Source organism: Microtus oregoni, unplaced genomic scaffold (assembly GCF_018167655.1).
Source record: "Microtus oregoni isolate MIOR12 unplaced genomic scaffold, Mior012 000124F_ref0000388, whole genome shotgun sequence".
Taxonomy (NCBI): domain Eukaryota; kingdom Metazoa; phylum Chordata; class Mammalia; order Rodentia; family Cricetidae; genus Microtus; species Microtus oregoni.
The window spans coordinates 1,580,312-1,598,925 of NW_024544756.1; the positions used below are offsets into that span (position 1 = coordinate 1,580,312).

Below are 18,614 nucleotides of genomic sequence, written 5' to 3' on the forward strand. Positions count from 1 at the left end.
TTGGGAGGACAGCTGAACTCGTTTAGCAATGAAGCAGTGGACTGAGAAATATGCATCCATCATATGTAGATACAAAACCTATGATGTGCTAAGCATGCAGTGTTTAAATACTACATACAGAAGCCACGTAGTGGTGCGTGGTCCTAACTTCATGAAATCAGTATGAGGTGATTACTAATGTGCCTCCCTTAGAAAGGGAACAGACAAAAAATTGCTGCGAGTGTTTCCCTTTAATGTCTACTTGAGAGAAGGCAAAGAATCCAAGAAGGATGCAGGAAAGGGTATACGTTTTTCTCGAACTAGAACCCAGTTGTCAATATAAAAATCAGTCAGCACACATACTGAATCTTCTTACATACTCTGTATGTTCCTTCCGCTCTCCGCTCCCAACTTTGCTCCTAACAAGAGAGAGGAATCCACTACTCGAGTCTAGTATCTGTGGCCATTTTACCATACATACTCAGCCACTTTGGTTAACTGAGATGCAGTCTGGTTATTTTGCTCAGGCTATCCTTGAATTTGTAGTTTACTGTGATGGTTTGAATGAGAACGCTCCCCATAGGCTCCTGTATTTGAATGCTTGGTCTCCAGTGGGTGGAACTGTTTGGGAGAGTTAGGAAGTGTGACTTTGTTAGAGGAGTGTGACACTGGATGTGGGCTTTGATGTTTCAAAAGTCCTCATTTTTAGTTAGGTCTCTGCCTCACTTTGAATAAGGATGTGAGCTCTCAGCTACTGCTCCAGCACCATCCCTGCCTGCCTGCTGACATGTTCCCTGCCATGATGGTCATGCACTCACCCTCTGAACTGTAAACCCCCAATAAACTCCTCCTTCTGTAATTTGCCTTGTTCGTGACACTTAGAACAGCAATAGAAAAGCTAAGACATTCACATACCGCAGCCTCAGAAGTAGCTGAAACTATAGGGTGTGATACCATACATGGCCTACATTTTGACCCATGCTCTGAAAAAACCGATTCCAAGAGATAACTCCCACATAATCACAGGCTTGAAATGGGAGGGCTGCAGCCATTGAAATGAATAGGTTTTAATAGCTACCCTTAGAGCATGTGCCAATGTCTGTAATAAAGCACAAGCCTCGTAATCCTTAAGCAGCTCTAGTGAAGTGTTTCCTATGAGCCCCACTCACGGATGAATAAACTGAGGTCATGGGTTCAAATAAACGGTAAGGTTTCAAATGTGATAGCTATCGTTGGCAAAGCCAGGACTGCAAACCCCAGTTCCACACAAAGCAAGACTAGGAATGACATAAATAAACCTTTAGAAGTGTGCTTACAGCTTCCAAGTACAGTTTAACTGTTTTAGTCCGCACAACACCATGCAATTAGGAAACAGCATCACTCCATTTTAGAGAAAGGAAAACTGAGGCACCACCAAGTTAGAAATCTGCCCAAAGCCACAACTTGTGTGAAATGAATGAAGTTTGGAAGCTTGGATTCCAAGTCCAGCAGCAAAAACCACATTCCTCCACCATGCTTCCAGTGTTCAGCTTCAGCACCTGTGTTTGGCAGTTCTGTCCCCAAATTCTTAATTATTCTTACAAAAAGCTAAATATTTAAATAACAGCTTGTCGGTGACTGTTAAACGTTTTGTGTGGTCGCTGTGTTCGTGCAATTAAAGACTGACTCGACTCCAAGCAGCACGGTGGGAATGTTTCTACATTTAGCCTCAGTACCTTAGAAGTGAAGGTTGAAACACTGGGGAAACGCTTGTCACCTGCTCCTCTAAAGGGGAGCACAAGGCAGCCCATGCGCTGATGAACTGCGCCCTCTGCTGGTCTCTTTGCAGAGTTGTAACGACGTCGTTCAGGAGCGATTTGGACCTGAGCTGAAATACGACATTGCCTTGCGGCTGGCCGCCTTACAAATGTACATCGCCACTGTCACCACCAAACAGACGCAGAAAATCTCCCTCAAATACATTGAGTAAGTGTTCCCACTTGGTGCGGTGAGATGCCGTGGGGTTTCCTTCACTTTTCTGTATCTGTTTGCAAAGTTCATCTTGTTCGTGGCCAAATCTTTGTAAACTAGTGGAAAAATAGATAAAAATTTTGTCTTTTATAATAGGAAAGATGCATTTCTCACTTTACCCACCTTTAGAAAACTACAGGCAAAGTGAAAGCAAGTTCTTTAAAATGATATGTACACCCCAGATTGATGGCTCACTCCTGCCACCCCATCAACTTTAGCAGTAGAGTGTCCTGAGGCAGAAGGCTTACCATGGGTACAAGACCAGTCGAGACCACATAAAACAAGATTTTGTCCCCAAAACACCATAAAGAAACAGCTAGGCCTGATGGTGCAGGCCCATAATTTTAGCTATTCATGAGGCTGAAGCAGGAGAATCCCGAATTCCGGTGCCGCAGACTGAGTGCAAGGCCAACCTGAGCAACTTACTGTGCTCCTCTCTCAGAGTCAGGAAGAAAATCAGTATCAGAACATTTGGTGCCCAGGGTTTACTTCCAAGATAAATGGGTAAACTGAGGTACAAGATTATTAAGTAGCTTGATACTTCTCCAATTCACCATATAGGATTAGGGGTGGGGAAGGGTTAAATACCAAGCAGGGGAACTACTCTTTGTGTCTGAGTTTGTGTGATAGACGGGATTATTGTGAGAGTCTAGTTAGGCTTGGCTGCCCCTCAAAAATACACCAATTAAAGAGACAAGTTATAGGAAGAAAAGAAGAAAGAAAATGAATCTCATGTGGTAGAACTGAGAAGAGGAACAAAAAATGGGTATACTGAGCCCCAAGTCTATCTTTAGGGTCCTGACATGAGATTTAGATTTGTGGAGTCTAGGTTTTAATAGCGGGCAAGAGGTATATGTAACTCAGCAGTCTTGATCAAAGTGCGGTCCTGCCCACCATTTAATCTTCATTGTTTGGTCTCTGTTGCATGGTATTCAGATAAAATGTGGGGAGTGTATATATTTCTTCCTAGGAGGCAAGTTCCTCCTCTGGATGGTACCACACTTCCGCCATTGCCTTCTTCCAGTGTGATATTCTTGGAAGAATTCATTTTCTAGTGGCTCCTTTGTCTTAACAGCCTGCTAGAACAAAGAATGGGCACGGTTGTCTCTTTAGAATCCCTCCTCTCCTGCTAGGGTGGTTATAGAATAGTGATTCTCGACCTGTGGGTCACAACCCCTTTGGAGTTCAAACATCCTTTTCACAGGGGTTGCCTTAGGCCATCAGAAAACACAGATCTTTATGTTACGATAGGTAACAGTGCAAAATTACAGTTATGAAGTAGGAATGAAATAATTTTGTGGTTGGGGGTTACCGCAACTTGAGAAACTTTATTAAAGGATTGCAGCGTCAGCAAGGTTGAGAACCACTGTTACGGAGGGACATTTTCTGAAGCGTCATCATGGCAGGAGATCAGCTGGGCCTGGTGGCTCACACCAATAATCCTAGCATTGAGGGAGTCTGAGTTAGAATCACAAGTTTGAAGCTATCCCAAGTTACATAATAAGACCATGACAAAAATAATAAAAAAGAGCGAGCTGGAGAAATGACCCAGTGGTTAAGAGTACTTGCTGTTCTTGCAGAGGACATGAGTTTGGTTCCTAGCATCCATCTGATGACTTACAACCATCTGTAACTCCAGTCGCAGCACAAACTGGCACCTTCTTCTGGCCTATGTGGGCACTGTGCATGCATTTAGTACACATACAAACATACAGGCAAAACATGCATGCACATAAAATAAAAATACATCTCAAAAATATGCCACAATCAGAAAGCATGGTGCCTTGGTATCTATGTAGGAAAAAAAACTGAGAAGTGGCTGGCAAAGATGTCACTCAACAAAGCTGACTCTGTGGGGCACATCTTATTTGTAAACTTTAGATGCCTTCTCTCATCGAGGATGCCATTTTACCAGCCGCATCCCTCTTTGGCCAAGGAAAATTCGCTTTTCTTAGAAAATAGATGGTTTGTATTGCCTCCAACTGATGAATCTATTTAAGGGTCATCCTTTAAGAGGGAACGCTTAGTCTCCCAGCAAGAGATTCTCTAGCCTACAGCAAACACCAGTTACTGCATCCCAGCAGCTCTTTATGCTAACAAAAAGGCGAACTCACCAGACTGAATCCATATCTCCACGCCATGCCAAAAGCTTTGGATTTCTCCCCATCTGCACTCAAAACAAGGACAAATGAAAATAATCCCACTCTCCAAAGGCACTTTCTCAGGGGCTGCCACACTACCCATCCTGAAGCCTTTGCTCAACAGGCTTTAGAGCCTGGGTTGGGGAAGACTAAAGCTCCAATTCCCTGCCCCCAGTGCCACTGTTCGGGCTATTATAAATTTACCTACTGGCAACTAAATGATGAAAAGCCCTCCTATATGGTTCACTCCCTTGAGCGGTCCATTCCTTTTTCCCTGGGGCGTACCTATAATGGCTGTGGTCTGAGAGACTGTTCACAAACAGATCTCAGCTGGACACAGTCACGTGTTCCTTCTCCTGCTACCTAAAATGTTTAGGGACAGATAAAACTGGCTGCCATTTGCAAAGGCACCTATACAACTAGAGAATGTATTCAGACAACTAAAATGCATCTGGGGAGCTGGGGACACAGCTCAGTCACTAACGTGATTGCTGTGTAAACTTAAGGACCAGAATTTGAGCCCCAGAACCCGTGCTTTTAAAAGCTGGCAATGCATGTAGCATGTGCATGTAATCCCAGCACTGATAAAGCAAAATCAGCAAGCCTAGCCTAGCCAGTGAGGTTTAGGTCAGTGAGAGACCCTATCATCAGAAAACTAGCATACCTTTCTGCCCCTCCTGTCTAGCCACTCTTCCCAAGGAGAATATTGTGCAGCCCAGAACCTCTCAATGATAAGTAGCTCCACTTGAAATCTTGCAGTCTGCAACTGTGTTGGCAACACTCAGTTCGTCTACCAAATATTTGACTGAGAATTGTATATGGCATTTCCATCAGATAGTAATTTGTAGTAAATATAATCCTGACTATCAAGGAACTTGTGGTCTGAGTGTAAAGATGAGGTGCAAAGATATATTAGTGGAAGAACACACGTCCAAGAATATCTAGACAGCGCGAATTAGTATTTGCAGAGTAAGTGGAGAGCAGGGACACACAGAGTTGGGTAGACAGAGAAGGGGATAAATCTGGGAAGATAGGAGAGTGGGGATCACTGCGATCAAAACATGTTGTAGAAAACTCCAAAAAAAAACATATTTTAAAAGATACAATGATGTGAAAACTCACTAAGATAACAATATAGGGCTGGGGCACATCACTAGCATAACTACAGCCTTGGGTTCCTGCCCTAGTGACGTGCCCCTCCAATGCATATAAGTGTTTTATATGTGTGCGTATTTTATCTTTTTTATTTTGAATTTTTCTTTTATTCTTATCTATGCAAAACATCCTGACTACAGCCTCCCTTTCCTCCATTCTCCCAGGTAACCCCCTCCATTTCCCTTCTCCCCCAGATCCACTGCTTCTCTGTTTCCCTTCAGAAAAGAGCAGGACTCCCAGAGATATCAACTGAACACACCATAATCAGGTGCAATAAGACTAGGCACAACCCCTCAGATCAAGGCTGGAGAAAACAACCCAATAAGAGAAAAGGGACCCCAAAAGCTGGCAAAAGAGCCAGAGATATCCTGTGCTCTCACTGTTAGGAATCTGACAAGAGCACCAAGCTATTGAGCCGTAACATATATGCAGAGGACCTAGGTCAGACCATGCAGGCTCCATGATTGCCACTTCAGTCTCTGTGAGCCCCTATGAGCTATGTTAGTACATTCTGTGGGCCATGTTCTCCTGGTATCCTCGACCCCTCTGGCTCCTACAATCCTTCCTTGACCTCTTACATGGGGTTCCCGAGCTCCGCCTAATAATTGGGTATGGGAATCCTCATCTGCTCCCATCAGCTTCCAGAGAAAACCTCTCTTATGAAGACTGGTCTAGGCACTGAAGTATGAGAATAGCAGAAGATTGTTAGGAATCATGTCACTGGTTTCTAGGTTTTTGTTTTTGTTGTTTTGTTGGTTGTGGTGGTCAGTCATGTTTTGTTCTACTGTAGGTCTCTGAACCCTAGCACTGCCCCCCATATGTGTGTGTGTGTGTGTGTGTGTGTGATATGTGAGTGTGTGTGTTTTAAAATAAAGACACAAATAGCCCTAAGACATGTAAATCAATGAAGACAGTAAGGACAAGCTGAGGAAGAAAAAGAAACATATTGGGAAATATCTGGATATAGGATGTATGTATTTAGGAGACTGAAATTGGTTGAACAAAATGACTCTTTAATGTCCATTCTTAGTGTTCTTTCTACAGAGTGAGGAATATATATGTTTCTTTTTAAATGTGAACATGTGTATCAATGATCCAATAAGGTGTTTCCCACATGGAAATGAAAAGTTGCTTCTTGGTCTTACCAAGAGTTCATTTGTTCCGACAAACAGCAGAGTGTCATTTGGCCTTATGGAAGTCATCATCACAAGAATTGGGGAATGAATGATGCGCTTTCTGTTGCAGGAAAGAATGGGGCCTGGAGACATTTCTTCCATCTGCTGTGCTGCAGAGCATGAAAGAGAAGAACATCAAAAAAGCTCTCTCCCACCTTGTCAAAGCAAATCAAAACTTGGTACCACCGGGTAAAAAGGTATCCCAGTTACATCTTAATAGAATCTGGATTTTAAGCAGAGACATTTGCCTTCATTCAAAAAGTCATTTCAAATGAGCCCATAAAGAACACACTTGGCATACCACATTTCCAGAAGAACTTTGTACACTATTTACATATGTCTAAAAAGAACAAAAACTGCTGATCCTTCCAGAAATCTATTCCTTTCTCACAAGTTGGAAACTCCTTATTGTACGGGGCTGGAGGCAAGTAGTGCTCACACGAGACTTTTCCGTCAAGGGATCAAATCACAAGACAATTGTACACTTTTATCCTATAACTGGTTGCTGCTCAGACTGACTTAAATGCCCAGCAGCCAGTAAGGAGCCCTGCAGGCCAGTTACTGTAGTAATTAGGGATTCTCTCCAAGGAAGCTGTGGACATTGGGTAAGATATAATGGTGATACTCTTGGCATTGTGAAATATGACGCAGCATCCTTCCTTGATCCATTCTGACCACATGCCAGGGTCACCCCTCCCTTAATTGTCACAAACAAAAAGGTGTCCTAATGATCAAAATCACTACCACCAACATTCCCAGTGACAACCATTAGATTAAATCCTGTAATGGGAAGAGAAAGCAAAGTGATTTCTGTCACTGGTCATGAGTATTAAAATCTTTGTATTCATTTCTGTTTTCATTAAGTGGGAGACACACAAAGTCCATTTAAAAGTATACTGTTGGTCAGGAAAAGAAAGATATGGTTTAGAAGCAATAACACAACAAAAATACCAGTAAGGAGAAGGGTAAGGAGTCATAAATCTCTGAACCTATAAAACAGGGAACGGCCTGAGTATACATTGCAGCTGATATGGGCTATTGATATTTGCCTGACCCCAATGCAATTCACCATTCATGCGGGTAGTCCTTTGCTTTTAGTATCCTATTCTCTGTCATTTTATAAGGTTTCACCTCATAAACATTTTTTCAAACATATGATCAACTTCAGTACACTCTCAGCCACACTCTCCTTCCCAGTTTCAAAGGAAAATGACTCCAATCATCTCACTGTGAGCACCCGACTTCAGAAAAATAGCAAGATACCATGGGTCAAGAGTTTTATGATCCCTAAGGCTGGGAGACTGCTTGGTCGAGAAAGCACTTGCTATGCAAGGGGGAGAACCTGAATTCAATCCCAGAACCCCAGGACAGGTGGTGGTGGTGCATGCCTTTAATCCCAGTACTTGGGAGGCAGAGGCAGGTGGATCTCTGTGAGTTTGAGGCCAGCCTGGTCTACAAGACCTAGTTTCAGGACAGGCTCCAAAGCCACAGAGAAACCCTGTATTGAAAAAACAAAAACAACACCAGTAACAATAACAAAAAAACATCGTTCTATCAATCCCAGAACCCATGTAATGATGGTGCATGTGGTGACAATCCCAGCGCTGGGAAGATGGACATAGGCTCACTGCAACTCACTGCAACAACTCACTTGAATGCACTTGCCAGCCAGTCTATCCTGCTTAAAAGACCTTCAGGCCTATGAGCTACACTCTCCAATAAAATGAGGTGGCTTACTTCTGGGAATTCATGCCTGAGTTTGTCCTCTGTCCTCCATACACACATGCACTCATACACATGCATACCCCTTACATACATGTACACACATATACAAAAACACACCTAGACTTTAGTTTCATGGATTTTGTCCTTATTTACCCAAAATTGATTTCTGTTATCCAATTTTATTTGGTTTATTTTCAAAGCCTCATCTACTGGTCTCATAATAATTTGGCAACCACCAATTTTAGTTAGTTTTATTATTTATCATGTACCAATTTTGTGTGTGTGTATGTGTTTTCTATAAAACTATCATTCCCAGTCATGAGTGAGTGGTTTGCTTAAATTGTTTCAGGTTTTGGGCAAGATTTAGAGTGAGGGAACAGTGCAAAATCCCAACCACACAAAGGGCAATCTCTCTCTTTGTAGTTAGCAAGAGTTGGAAAGTCATGCGTGGCTGAAATGGAATTTTAGTCTTTGCTACTTAATGGTGATCATCTCTGCCTTGTTGAAAATTTTACTCTGAGAAACATTCCTTTTGCATTCAATATGAAACAAAGACAGATTCCTAGTCAAATTCCATTTTTTGAAAAAATGATATAAAAGCCTACAATTTTGAAGTCTCTATACAGATCAGTTCTATCTGGGTATTTGTATTTCAACTCAGAGAATTCTTAACAGATCTCTGAGCTGAATTAACACAACAAGGGTTTACACAGCAGGCTCAGACTGGTTCCTAGTGGTTGGAGCTCAGGAAGTTCATTCTCCCTGGAAACTTGAAAGGAGTGGAAAGCAACTTGAGAGGGGAAGTGAGCAAGCTTCTTAAAGACTTTGCATAGATTTCAGATACCTCCACAAATCAATGTGCAGGTGTGTCTCTTGTGTCGTTGGCGCATTTACATGCCACATGCCCCATTGCTTTGCCCCTAATCACAGTTGGAAAGTACCCCTTGCCTATTGTAAACTCCCAGTGGGCAGACATTTTCAGGGAGCAATGTCTTACTTTGTTCTCATTTTTGAATGGTGTGAATTGTGTGTTCACACTTATGTACCTACCCCAACACACACACACACACACACACACACACACACACACACACACACACACATGTACACACGCACACCTCCAGAAGCAATCAAGTTTGAATCTTGATGTCAAATTGCAGTCTGACACCAGAATACCCAGGATATTCCAATTTACTACCCTTCTTACTGAAGACTCTTTCTCACACCCTATCTCCCCAGCAATAAAAGCATCCTTTGGGGCTGGAGGTGAAATTCAGTTGACAGAAAACACAGAGCCCTGAATTTCACCCCAGTACTGAATAAACTGAGCATGGTGACACACATGAGTAATTCTAACACTCTAGAGTTGAAGACAAGAGGATCAGAAGTTCAAGGTCATCCTCAGCTAAATAGCAAATTGAATGGTAGCCGAGGATACACGAAACCTTGTCTCAAACAAAAAAAAAACATCTTTCTCCTGTGCCTTTGTTTCTATAGTAGAAAGGGCCCCACCCACTGGAATCCACATTTAAGCTTTCTTTTCTCTCCTCAGCTGTCTGCATTGCAAGCCAAGGTTCACTATCTCAAGTTCCTCAGCGACCTGCGACTATATGGAGGTCGTGTGTTCAAGGCAACGTTAGTGGTAATTTCATTTTCTTTCTTTCTTCCTGTTTGCAGTCACAGAGGTCTGCCAAATGTCACAACACAGGCTATCTTCAAGGAGTTGTCCATGATGACAAAAACAAAGAGGCTGGGAATCTTTCCTGGTCTTCAATCCTAACTGACTCCATCACAGACTGAAGATAGCTTGCGAAATATCAAACCAGATAGCTTTGCTGCAGCAATCGTTGGGAAAAGAAAAGCAAAGAAACAGGGAAATCAAAGGACTCTTAAAAATAGTAGTCTTTCAATCACTGGACCGGAAGGGGAAAATATCCACAAGTCTCACTTCTAAAAGCTTCTGACGTTTATAAATTTATTGCAGCATGATAACATTTACTTTCTATGTGATTCATAATTTATCAGCGCTTCCATACACTCAGATCCGCGTCCTCCTAATTGGGTGATTTAGTACAGTGTGACCCAGAAAAACTTTCTAAAGAAAACAATGTGATCTTATGAAAACAGACTCTCAGACTGAGATTTTCAAAGTGCTTCAGAAGTCCAGGCATTGAAATATTCTGTCATTCTCTTTCCCTCAGCAGGCAGAGAAGCGCTCAGAAGTGACTCTTCTGGTTGGCCCCCGCTATGGCATAAGCCATGTCATAAACACCAAAACCAATCTGGTGGCTCTTTTAGCGGACTTCAGCCACGTCAACAGGATTGAAATGTTTACGGAAGAGGAGAGCTTGGTGAGGGTGGAGTTGCACGTGTTAGATGTGAAGGTAGGCTTTCAGATGTTGACCCTTGGTCCTGGCATGAACAGATCATTTCTGATAACATCAATGGCACTCACATGCAGGGAAGAGTTGATGTGTGCAGGGTCTCAAAGATGCCATATTGCAAAGAAGAAAAAAAGAAAAAAGAACAATAAATCTAGAGAACTCCAGTCCAGGGACTCTAGGCCTCATTAAATTGCTGTATGATTTGGGGACAGGTTGATATAGTTCTTAGAGCACAGTTTCCTCATTTATGTACAAAAAGCAAATCATCATCTCTCGGGCCCTTCTGATTATAGAATACTGGTGATCATATAACATCAGGGAAAATGTGTTCCCATTTGACTTCTAGACTAGATTGTTCACATGGGGAATCAGCAAGAGCTCCCCTAGATGTATTAAAATTCTCATTCTCTTTGGTTAAATTGGGATACCCAGCCCTAATGTCACTCCCACTATGGCAGAGTTGGAAAAAAGGATTAAGGGACACTGTGGTGATTATAGAGATTTTCTGCAAAGCACATCAGAATGTTTTAGCATGCTCTGCAGCAGGAGATTACCATGATAGCGAGAACATGGAGGTTCACATGATGCCATGCCCTTAATTCCAAATGACTCCAACTGGCTTCTTAGACAAACACAAGTGTGGCAAGATGCTTGGTAGTTCATGGTCCAAGACGCTGAGAGAAATGGTCACATTGTAGGGAAAATACACAATGGATGGGAACTGGATGTTGTCATTAGTAATAAGAATAGTGTGTCCCAAAGAGAATTGAGTGAGGAGATCGTGGAAATGGTCTCTTTAAACACAATTAGGAAAGTCCACAAGAGCCCAGAATAATGGATAACAAGTATTTATTTGGAAAAATACTTGCAATAAGGGTAGAGAGCTGTGGTCCTCTGCTCTGTCGGTACTAGAAGCTGCAAACAGAATTCCAAACACCATCCAAGAAAGCAAGCAAAAAAGGTCTGCACTTATCAAATCACACATAGTACCTCAGACCATGCCCTAATGGGCTGGTAACCAAAAGGCTATTGGTTGAATGAATTCCACAGCACCTCCTCCTTTTATCTAAACAAGAGGGTTCTAAACCTAATACAAAACCATATTCAATAAGAACAACTATCAAGTATTGTCCAGGAGAAAGAAAAGGTGAAAACATATACAAAAATAGAACTACAACCAACATGAACAACATCAAACAGAAAAAGTATGCTAAATACCTAGTCTAAAGAGATTAGCAAATAACAAAGATTATTTAAATAATTATCCTAACCTGAGGAGTCTAAGTTTTATACTAAAAATGTCTTAGCTAAGTTAAGAGAGGAAAATAACTATGACCAACTATGGAACAGGCAGCCCATCAAAGACATGAAAAGGAAATTAATAATACCTGGGTAAGCAAGAATTGCAAGCAAGCAACTTCAAAAAGGTGCAAGAAATGACAGAGACAGCTGGCAACCTGAATTATCTCTTATGCAGTGTTGAGGCAACCAACTTAGGTTAAGGCCTTGAATATCCTACAGACCATTTTCAGAAGCAGGTGGGTCTTCTGATATGAGATAGAAACTCTGAATTTTTCTTTTAACAAAATGCTTGGATTTGGAGAAGGAGAGAGCCATAGTATAACAACAATGCCAACTTTGATTTTTCAGTGAGTCAGTCTACCACTATGTTGAAAAGTAAGGAAATATGGATGTTAAGGTAGTAAGATTTTTACCCTGCAAAGAATATTGGTATCATAAGTCAGATGGTTAGCTATCTTTTCTTCCTTAGATGTCTAGATGTCCAAGGTCTCTTGACTTAATGAAGATGGGTATTTTCTATTTTCTCACAAAGACAAGGACAGAACTGTTTTGTTATATATAATGTTACTATGTTAAAATTAAAAAAATCTTTTTAATTAGACAAGAGGGAAGATGATGTGGGATGTCCTTCCATATATGTGTTGCTTTTATTGATTAATGAATAAAGCTCTTTTGGCCAATGGTTTAGCAGAGTAAAACTAGGCGGGAAGTTCAAATAAAGATACAGAGAGAGAGAGAGAGAGAGAGAGAGAGAGAGAGAGAGAGAGAGAGAGAGTAGGCAGAGTTGAGGAGATGCCATGTAGCCCACAAAGGAGTAACATGCTGCACCAGTAAGCCACAGCCTGTGGCAATACACAGATTAATAGAAATGGGTTAATTTATAGTTATAGCTAACCAGTAAGAAGCCCAAGACATTGGCTAAACAATAAAACTGATAATAAGCCTTAGAATGGTTATTTCATAAGCAACTTCAGGAACAGGCAGCCAGAGAAAAACTAGTCCAAGGGAGCCAGCAGGACAGAAAATACTTCCAGCTACAGGTCTCATCTCTGAACTGACTGATGATGGTGGGATGGCTTAAAGATTAAGCAGGGACTGCAGTTCTGGTGGAAATGACAGTTCATGAATTTTGGATGGCAAGTGTTGTTCCAATAATCAAGGGCACAGTACCTGGCCAGTGTACTACTTCTAAGAGTGAGAAATAGAGACCAGCCACTTTCTTCTCTTGATCTTTTCTGTTGTCTGCTTTCTTCTGTTCCCACATTTCTGTATCCTTTGCTCTTTCTTCCAACAAGAACACATCCTTGCAAGCCAATGAGAAATATTATCCTATCAGCATTTCATTCCATACCCAAGATACATGGCCTCTTACAAGCTCATTGCTTCCAGTTTTAACAGTGCCTCTTCCCAGCTCTCAGCTCTAGTTTACATTTGTGGAAATTTACAACTTCTTTTAGAAGCAATCTTTACTCAGCTCTTTGACACTTTCCACACAGTGACAGTCTCAATTCTGACTTGCATTTCATTTCTCTTGAACACTCATTTTCACCAAAGATCTTACATTTTCAAAGAGATTTTCTGAAGTGTGTGTGTGTTTGTATGTGTGCACCCATGCACACACACACACACACACACACACACATACACACACACACACACACACACACACAGAGAGAGAGGGGGGGGGAGAGAGAGGAGTGGGGGACATTGGCTTTCCCAAACTGGAGTTACAGACAGTTGGGAGCCACCAACTAGAAGTGTAGGAGACCAAACTCAAGGGCCCCTGAAGAGCAGTCCTAGCTCTCGACCAGAGACATCTCTTCAGCCCCATGAATCTCAAGTTTAATATTCCTGATGTTTTCACATCATAGGCTTAATTCTTGGTAACTAAAATAGCAGCCTTAACTATTACTCTTCAGACGTTTAGCTATTGTAAAAAGAAAACCAATGTTTCATGGAGCTTGGTACTTGGGTTTTTTTTTTTTTTTTTTTGTCTAGAATGAGTTGGAAGGGAATTTTAAGTTAAGTGCATATATTCACAATGAGCATATGTGAACTCTATGTTGTTTCTGTTATGGTCATATTTCCTGCTGCAGAGAACGGGTGCATTCTCATTTGCTCTGCAGAAAATCTTTCCCATTGATTCTAATACCTTTAATCCACTCCTCTCTACTTAAAAGTGTGACTCGGGCTAGGTCGGTCCCCTGTTTCTCTCAGAGCTCTTGTGCTAGATATGTCAACCCCTCTGTGAAGGCAACAGGCTTCAACAATCATGTCTCCTAAAGGTTTTCTCAGTAAGGCAGCCTTGTGTTGTCTCTGAGTTTCTCCCCCTCATTTATATTTCTCCAATGCAATGTTTACTCAGTAGCTTCATTTGCTTACAGTTCATAAGCATTTATAAATACTCTATGGGGAAATACTTTAATAAAAACTACTTTCTTGTGCATTTCTTTGTTGTGCAGCCCATCATACTCCTTATGGAGTCATCAGATGCCATGAACCTGGCCTGTCTGACGGCTGGATACTACCGGCTGCTTGTGGACTCCAGGAGATCAATATTTAACATGGCCAACAAGAAAAATGCAGGCACACAGGACACAGGTATTTTCTTCCTAAATTCATGAATTACTAACCCTCGTACCTAACTATTGAGAACTTCGCCAACAATAGTAATCAGGAACAGAATTCAAAAGTAAAGTCTTATACTTAGGAATACTGGTTCCAAGGGCTGGGGAGAGGGGAAGTGTGTTTCATACAAACATGAGGACCTGAGTTCCAATGCTCAAAATTCACATGAAACTAGACATAATATATGTCTGTGTTCCCAGTGCCCCTACAACAAAATAGGAGGCAGAGACAAAAGAATCCCTGAGAGCTTATGGGCCAGCTAGCCTGGATTATACAGCTCAGCAGCAAACAAGAAAGAGACCCTGCCTTAAACACAGTAGAAGGCAAGAACCAACACCTACAGCTGTTCTTTGACCCCCACATGCATACTATGACATATGCATGCCTGCATATACAGACACATATGATCAGAGAGAGAGAGAAATTATGTAGAATGTCTGCCTAGCACATGTGAGACCCTTGTTTCAATCCCCATTACCATGAAGAAAAGAGAAAATTTAGAGTTGCACCTATAAAAAAATGTAATATCCAAATATAACATGGAACCTTTAAGAACTGATGGCATTGATAACAATTAAACAACATGCTGATTTACCCATTGCAGTTGGAATGTAACTTGGAAATGACAGGCACTCACTTCAAAGACAGTGGTTTTATTGCTGTGAACTCTTGACAGTCCTTTTCCCATTCTTTCTTTTATTCTTGGTGCTTGTGGGATAGAACCCAGATCCTCACCTAGTCTTCTATATTAGACAGACACTCTGCCATTTAAGCTACTGTCATGGTCCTGTGACTACATTTTTTCTGCCCCACGCTTATTTAGCCAGAACCCTGAGAATTAAGTCCCCTGCTGTAGAGTATCTCTTCCTTTAAAATCCTAGACTACAGCTTTGACATTTTATAAAGTCACAAATTTACTTATGTGTGTATGCATTTATTTAGGAAGACAAAATGTACAACCCAAGCTAGCCTGGAACTCACCATGTCCCAGGCTAACCTCAAGTCATGGCATTCCTAGCTTTGCCTCCAGAGTGCTGGAATTCTCAGTGTGAGTCACCACACACAGTTTGAACTTGGACGTTCCAGAAGGAATCTCTTCTACCCTGGCACCACCTAGTAGCCATATGATAAGGCAAAAATATCACATAGTTCATGCCAGCCACTTGATAGGACAAAAATTATACCAGAGTAAGGTCAAGGAGGGTCATAGGTGTTAAATTAGCTGTTCCAGTGAGTTTAAGTTGTTATAATTTGTTTCGTGACTTTTTCCACAGTCTTCATCTTCTTCTGACTGAGTAGATGCCCAATAAGTATAGCTAAGAGATGCTACGATGCAAGTCAGAACTGAACAATGAAAACAATTAGAATCAAGGGTCCCACAAATAGGAATTCTGTTTTTAGAAAATTGAGATCTGCCATCTAGACATAGTAGCACACCTGTAATCCAAGTACCCAGAATTTACTCAGTGGAAAATTATTATGAATAACCACAAGTCTGAGGTTAGCCTTAGTAACGTAGAAAATTCCAGGTCAGCTAGAGCTACACAAGAAGACTGTCTCAAAATAATAACAACAGTAGTAGTAGTAGTAGTAGTAGTAGTAGAAGAAGAAGAAGAAGAAGAAGAAGAAGAAGAAGAAGAAGAAGAAGAAGACAAAGAAGAAGAAGACGAAGAAGAAGAAGACGAAGAAGAAGAAGAAGAAGACGAAGACGAAGAAGAAGAAGAAGAAGAAGAAGAAGAAGAAGAAGAAGAAGAAGAAGAAGAAGAAGAAGAAGAAGAAGAAGAAGAAATAAAAGGAATTATAGGCTGATAAGATAGCACTTGTTGCTAAACCTTTCTGAGTTTGATCTCCAGGACCCACATGGTGGAGGGAAAGAACTAACTTTTGTAAGTTGTCCTCTGCCCTGTACATGCTTGCCATAGTGTGCACATGCACACACACACACACACACACACACACACACACACACACACACGTATGTATGTATGTATGTATGTATGTATGTATGTATAAAGAATTCTTGAGAACAAAATCATTTTCGCTATTTCTAAAAGGCAAAAAGAAACATTATTTCATTTTCAAACTGAACCCAAAACATAAATCTTCACTATAGTATATATATATATATATATATATATATATATATCTGTACATGTAGACTTGTGTAATGTTTATTATGATAGCTGGGAAACACAGAAGGAGTTTTAGCCATGGATAAGGGGCAGCCATACCAAAAGAAATAAAGAGAAGAAAGAAAGATACTCTGAGGGCACCTTTAATTTCCAGGCCACTTTAAGTGGTATGGATTTTCAAAATTCTTGAAGTTTGAGTTACCTCAGTCACATAATTCGACTAAAAAAAATTAGCTTGGGAAGTAAGAATTAGAAAAAAAATCTGTGTGCAATGCTTAAAATGATGTTTAGTGATTCTAATAATAGTCATTGGGGGACGATACAAAAATAATAATGAAAGTCAAAGAAATACAGAGAGGAGAAGCCCTGAGAGATATAAATGAGTGAAAATGAAAGGGCCAAGGATGCAGCTTGTGGTGAAACAATTACCTACCATGCACAGGATTCTGAGTTCCATCCCCTGGGTCACATAACAAAAAAAAAAATTTAAAGGACAAAATGAAAAGGAAGTGGTAAGTACATACAGAGAGTCTTGTGGTGAACATTTTTACAACCATGTTTTTCATTGAGGGAGATTTACAGCCATTCAACAATGACCTTTGAGATTCCAAAGAACAGTTGGGCTATTTAATGCAATCTTTTCACATCGGAAAACTGGTGTCTGGCTTTTTATTTTCAAATCATAAAGTTTACCCAGAAAATAAATCCTTTTCCCCCCATAAGCTGTTGAAATTCTACAGGTGCAAGAACAAAAGGAAACTGACCACTCTAAAAATGGTTATAGAAGTCTTGCTGCTGTCCAGCTCTTAGTAACACATGATGGGATGTGCAGTTGAAAGTGGGAGGCAAAATGACTTAGTTGTTAAAGGCATTATTACTGGGAGAAAAAATAAAGGTTTAGCCTCTCAGTGATCTTGCTCAACGCTATCGCAAGAATGAAGGTACAGATATGTGCTCTCTACACATTCGTCACTCTAACGGAGTGGCACAGACAAGCCACCGAAAGAACAAAATGTTGAAGCACTAGGCCTAAGGTGAATAATAGCCTGGGTCTTAAGTGTGATAGTCAGTTAGCTCTCAGTTTGATCCTGCATCAAGATTGCCTAAGGCTTAAGGCCTTGGACATAAAATAAGTTGTCATCTTGACATAATCTAGAATAACCTGTTAGGAGAGTATCTTAGTCAATGTTCTACTTCTGCGAAGAGACACCATGACCATGGTAACGCCTTTAAAAACAGCATTAATTGGAGAAGGCTTCCAGTTCAGAAGTTTAGTCCATCGCCAACATGGTGGGAAGCATGGTGTCATTCAGGCAGACATAGTACTGGAGAAATAGCTTGAATGTTCTACATCTGGATCCACAGCCAACAAAAAGAGGAAGATACTGGCTTGAATATTTGAAACCTCAAAGCTTGCCCCAAGTAACATACTTTCTCCAACAAGCAATATCTACTCCAAGGCCACACCTCCTAGTGGCTGTCAAGTAGTGAAACTCCCCAATTACTAAGCACTCAAATATATGGGTCTATGGGAGCTGTTCCTTTTCAAACCACCACAAGGAGATCCTATGAGGAGCTGTCTAGCTGGCCTATGGGCATGTCTGGAAAGGATTTTCGGGATTGTGTTAATTGGCATGGGAAAATTGAGTCTACTGTGGATGGTATCATTCCCAGGATTTATGTACTGTACTGTATAAGAATGGAAGAAGTACCAGGAAATGGTGGCACACACCTTTAATCCCAGCACTTGGGAAGCAGAAACAGGTGGATCTCTGTGAGTTTGTGACCAGCCTGGTCTACAGAGAGAGTTCCACAATAGGCTGTAAAACTACACAGAGAAACCCTGTCTCAAAAAATAAATAAATAAAATAGAGTGGAAGAAGTATTCTTTGCAATAGCAATGGCAATGCATTCATTGCTCTTTGCTCTTGGCTGTGAAGAGATTGTCATTAGATCCTGTCACCTTGATTTGCCGCTGTCTGT

At 41.1% G+C, this 18,614-nt stretch overlaps 1 protein-coding gene across 6 annotated transcripts in view; it reads left to right on the forward strand.

Moving 5' to 3' along the window:
- The window catches only part of LOC121444429 (FERM and PDZ domain-containing protein 4), a 648,345-nt gene that overhangs the window by 618,442 nt on the left and 11,289 nt on the right, over positions 1-18,614 (forward strand). For 5 of the 6 annotated variants that reach the window (XM_041646236.1, XM_041646240.1, XM_041646237.1 and 2 more), the window contains 5 exons: positions 1,808-1,944; positions 6,531-6,657; positions 9,738-9,827; positions 10,387-10,569; positions 14,334-14,472. In XM_041646236.1, the coding sequence (XP_041502170.1) occupies positions 1,808-1,944; positions 6,531-6,657; positions 9,738-9,827; positions 10,387-10,569; positions 14,334-14,472 (676 nt within the window). The remainder of the gene's footprint in view (positions 1-1,807; positions 1,945-6,530; positions 6,658-9,737; positions 9,828-10,386; positions 10,570-14,333; positions 14,473-18,614) is intronic. The other variant, XM_041646235.1, reaches the window with a different exon arrangement.